General features: G+C 42.3%; 1 protein-coding gene across 1 annotated transcript; it reads right to left on the bottom strand.

Annotated features, from left to right (window-relative positions):
• Window positions 1-436: 436 nt before the first annotated feature.
• Window positions 437-2,675, bottom strand: VSTM5 (V-set and transmembrane domain containing 5; the record flags this gene model as incomplete). Its single annotated transcript, XM_010175504.1, has 3 exons — window positions 437-480; window positions 2,017-2,157; window positions 2,258-2,675. Coding segments are annotated over 3 exons (603 nt in total), but the record flags the coding sequence as incomplete, so codon positions are not given.
• Window positions 2,676-4,640: the final 1,965 nt, after the last annotated feature.

The raw sequence follows: 4,640 nt of genomic DNA, 5'->3' as shown, positions 1-4,640 counted from the left end.
CTGTAATTAGACATTAAATTTATTATATTGAAGGATGCTAACGGCTGCTCCGTCTGTAATAGGAGACTTGATGTAGCAAAAATACAGGTGTCCTTCCAAACCTGGTAATTTCCTTTGTGGATTGATCATAGAGGCTTGGTTGGATGGTTTTAAGAGTGGTAGAGGCTTCAGATTTTATTAATTACCCACAAAAATGTGTTCGTGCTCAGCATGAAAGCACACCCTTTTTTACTTTGACCTTGGCTAGCACAGCTGAAAACTTATCAGGTCAAAACGGCTCCATCAGCCACCGCTGATTTAATGTCCGATTAGTTTGCAAGTCAGGATGTTTCCACAGGAGTCACAAATATTTTTCCTTTCAGGTTTCTTCTTGCCTTCCTTGCCAATACTTTCCCCTGAGGTAGAATTGTTATTTTTGTTATGAGACAGTCCTTGGCTAACACTCAATGGTTTCCAGTTCGATCTCTTCAGTTGTACTTGCTGCAAATAAAAGCATATTATTATTGATTGGCAAATGGACTGGAAGGGCAATGTTCCAAAATTAACAATGCTGTGTTAATAGCTGAGACATTTTGAACTTTTTAATATTAGCTCAAGCTTACTCATCTACAAGTTAGGTTTTCAATACATCTTTTCACAATATTTAACTACATAAAGAGTCCCTCAGTCCTTAAAGTGACGCTGGTCTCTTCCAATACAAGACTAGAGGCACTATGAAAATTAAAGCCCTTATACCTGTCTTTGTGATTTTGAAAGGAGGGCTCTTCTAAGGAGGAACTAGGGCAGAAGTCAGGTCCCTTCTTAGCATCAGGTTCTGGGAGAAAGTCTCCAGAACTGGCTTTTTCCTGAACTCTGCCAAATAACTGTATTCAACTCATCTCTGGAGGAAGATTGGCTTTAACTGGAGGAAGAAGAGACTTTATCCAAACCAAAGCATGTATATTCTGGAATACTTTCAGTAGCTACGGAAGCTTCTGAGTGGTGCACAGCAGCAGCCCTTAGAGCTGCAGGTGAGCAGTAGGAAGAGACAGCTCGAGCCAAATTCATCTCTTCTCATATCAAGTTTTGCAGAGTTGACACAAAGTCTGGGCTGTGAGGCTTATGATCCTTGAGTGTGTTATGTTGGTTTAGTAAAAACACTGATACTTAGGCTGCCTTTGGTAATGTAACAGCTTAAGCAGCGCTTATTAGAGAAGAAATACAGACCTTTGACCTATAGGACAAGAAACCACTAGTGGATCTGCATTTACAAAGAAGGGAGGTAAATACCTGGGGAAAGAAAACAACAACAACAAAAACTCCTGGTAAAAAAACTGCCTGGTAGAAGAAACCTTCTGTTCCAAGGATGTGCTCAGAGCTTGTGCCCAGGCCTGTAGCATGGCACCTTGTGTTGCTCCCTGGGCTGTATGTCCCTGGCTGTGGCTTGGAAGTTTCTTCTCTAAATATGTGAATGTTCCCTTCAGTGCAGCCCTTGATCTCCTTTTCACGACTGGTATCTTTGGCGCATGTCAGGAGTCTGCTTTTGATATTAGTCAGTGTTCGTTGAAGTCCACAACCAAATCAAACGTGAGGACAGATGAAAAGGGGGTTTGAGAGGAGAAGAAGAGGTGCAGTCCTCCATGAAGTGAAGTAGGAGCCACTCTCAAAGGCCATTTGAGTATTTTCTCCTGGGAGATACCCTTCTGGTGCAGACCCCTGATGCTCCTGACTTTGTCTCCTGCCAACTGATGGGCCTTTTCTCCCCAAGTTTTGCAGTTAGCAATGTTGGGAAGTGTTTTGTGGTTTCTGATGTAAAATGTAGAAGGCAGATGTCCTTTGGATTGTTCTACAACTAAATACCTACTCTTCAGTTGTCTCAGCTAGTAAGGAGTTGAGCGGGATAACTGAACGTGCCCTTCCAGTCTTGTTTCTCACTGTCCTTGCTTAGCACCTTTATGGCTCAAATCACAAGTGAATTTTAGGCTGAAAATTCAGACTTGAGAACCCTCTACTTTGACTACAGTCTTAGAGAGATACCTGTTAGTTTGTGTGTCGTTTTTTTCTGAAATAGATGCAGAGATTTATTACACAGCCACATGAAGCAGATCAAAACGGCAGATACTGCAGCGAGAAATGCAAAGAGCACTGCTACAAAATGTAGATCTTCATAGATAATCTCTGCAAGGAGCACAGAAAAAAAATAATATTATAAAATTAATTATGAGCAGATTAATGGTCAAATAGAGAGTAAAGACAAGAAATCACATCTAGTTTGTACCGTAAACATTGACTATGATGGTGCCGTAGGTGTTGGTTCCATACTCCTCTGTTACAGTGATAAAATAGTAGCCGGCATCTCTCATGCCCACGTTCAGAAGCTGTATAGAGCCATTTTCAAAAGTAGTCACTCTGTCCTTGTAGACTGTGGATATGTTGACAGAATTCCCACTTTTCCACTCAACAATTTTGGTGGTGCCCCAGCTCGACACATGCTTCCACTCAATGGTGGCCGCGCCTCTGCAAGAGTATTCAACGGAGAGGAGGATGTTTTGTGCCACTGTTGCATTGATGTTGGGTTGTGGGACAACTAATGATACTACTCCGGGAGCTGAAAGACAAAGGAGGAGGGTGATGAGTGAGAATGTGATGCTGACCCAAGTAGGATGGGACCTCTGAGTCCTACCTATCTCAGTGCTCTGTTAAGAGAGGATGGATTGCGCTCTGCAGTTTCTCCTTTCTGCTGACCATAAAAGCAACATACATACTTAAATTAAAGACCAAATACACATTTTAAACCCATGATAGTCAGGAGGAACATTTCTGCCATACAGGACAAGTAATTGCATGTGTTTCAGTGTTTCAGTACCCAAGAGGAGTTTGGAAAAGTGGTTTTTGGGTAAGGAAGCATAATAAGCAGTGCTTTTCTATTCATCAATACCTGGCTTTTCTTTCAAATCCTGTATTTAAACTGAAAGTTTAATTGCCATGGCCAAGGTAACCTATTAAATTAATTAATTACCATTCCCCAAAAGCAAGAACTGTAGCAGGCTTGAGTCTGTGAAGACTTGGCAAGAACTTCATCGTGTTTTCAGGATGCATAATCAACATTTGAGATAACAGCTTTGTAAAGGCAACCAGTTCTATGCCACTGCAGATAAATCACATATAATCAAAGGTACACAGTTTCATGCAAAGTCAGGTGCTTCTTGTTCCTGATGATTTCCGGGTAAAAATGCACGGGAAAGAATATTTCTCACCTAGTTCCTACTGATGCGATTACAGAGCTGTTCATAATGCTGTGAAACTGAACTGACTGTTTAGTTTAATGTGTAACTGCAAAGATTTCCGCTTGCGTGCAGGTATTTCTGCATGAAGATCTGGATGAACACCAAGCATCCGAGTTTCAATCAGCATACATTTTTTTTTTTTTAAATATATAATTAGTGGCATGTTTGAAACACTTGGCTAGAGACTGAAATCCTGTTATCTACTCATAAAAATCAAACCAGACAAAAGGCAGATAAAGCAGTTAGCCTCACTGATGAATGCCTTTCCTGGTTTGGCTTGGAGCTCACCCACTCACCTCCCATGTTGTGGTTACAGACTGACCACGAGAGCAGAACTGAAAAAATAATGCTGAGCTGCCAATGTCTATAACCTAGCAGGGAGGGAGGGCAAGACCTTCGGCTACGCTGAAGGACCACAAAGCAGGACCCCTGGGGATGCTGCCGGAGGTTCTGCAGAGTCTTCAGGGAAAAGAATGGTTAAAAAAGGCGAAGAAAATAAAATCTCCAAGGGAAAGAAATTACTTTTAAAATTTCTATTAAAAATAAGAATGCCCCATGGCCAGCAAAACACCAGAGCAACCACAAATGGGGAGAGATGGGTAAATGAGTAAAAAGCCAACTTCATGCTATTTGGGATCTGTAGCAGAATTCAGGAACTCTGCTGGTGTAGGCAGGCAAGCTGGGGAAGCCAGTGTGATTCCCATGTCCTCACCTATGGGACCAGCACAGGAGAAAGCCTCAGCCTCTCTATGTTTGTTAACCAGGTGGGATTGGGGTTTTTTTCAGGATTAGACTCCTGGGATTCTGCCTTCATGATCACTAGTCATGCTCGTGCCACCGGGCCCTCCTGCAGGGACACCATGCTTTCTGGGCAGCCCAGCACATCCTCAGCTAAGCTGTGGTCTGATGTTCACCCTGTGCACAGGAGAGACTAACCAGAGCTGTGAAAAAAGGGTTTGTGCCAGCTAGAGAAACAGAACAGACGGGAACCTCTGCTAATCGCTGCAAATTGTTCTAATTGTTTTCTGTTCCATGTGTTTATTTAAAGGCCTTTTGCTCTGTTTCTGACTAGACAGGGGCTGAGTGTCTCACTATGGTGACCCTTTTATGTTTTGATAAAGGCATGGCTTTGTTTTGAGTATGTGATTGCAATGTAAATGTAAAAACAACAACAAAAAATTCCTTCCATTAAATTATTTGCAAACGTGTTCTGTCCCTATCCAGCACACAAAGCCAAAAAAGGCAATGCAATAACCATTCAAAAATATTTTTAATACACAGTCTTCTTAGATCACCTGAACCAGTCTGATCCAAACAGAGCTGCATCAGCCTGGAGAGCAAACATCACACCCTCCCGCAGCGCCCGGTGCGAGG

Source organism: Antrostomus carolinensis, unplaced genomic scaffold (genome assembly GCF_000700745.2).
Source record: "Antrostomus carolinensis isolate BGI_N321 unplaced genomic scaffold, ASM70074v2 scaffold30269, whole genome shotgun sequence".
NCBI classification, from domain to species: domain Eukaryota; kingdom Metazoa; phylum Chordata; class Aves; order Caprimulgiformes; family Caprimulgidae; genus Antrostomus; species Antrostomus carolinensis.
This window is presented reverse-complemented; position numbering and strand designations above follow the sequence as displayed.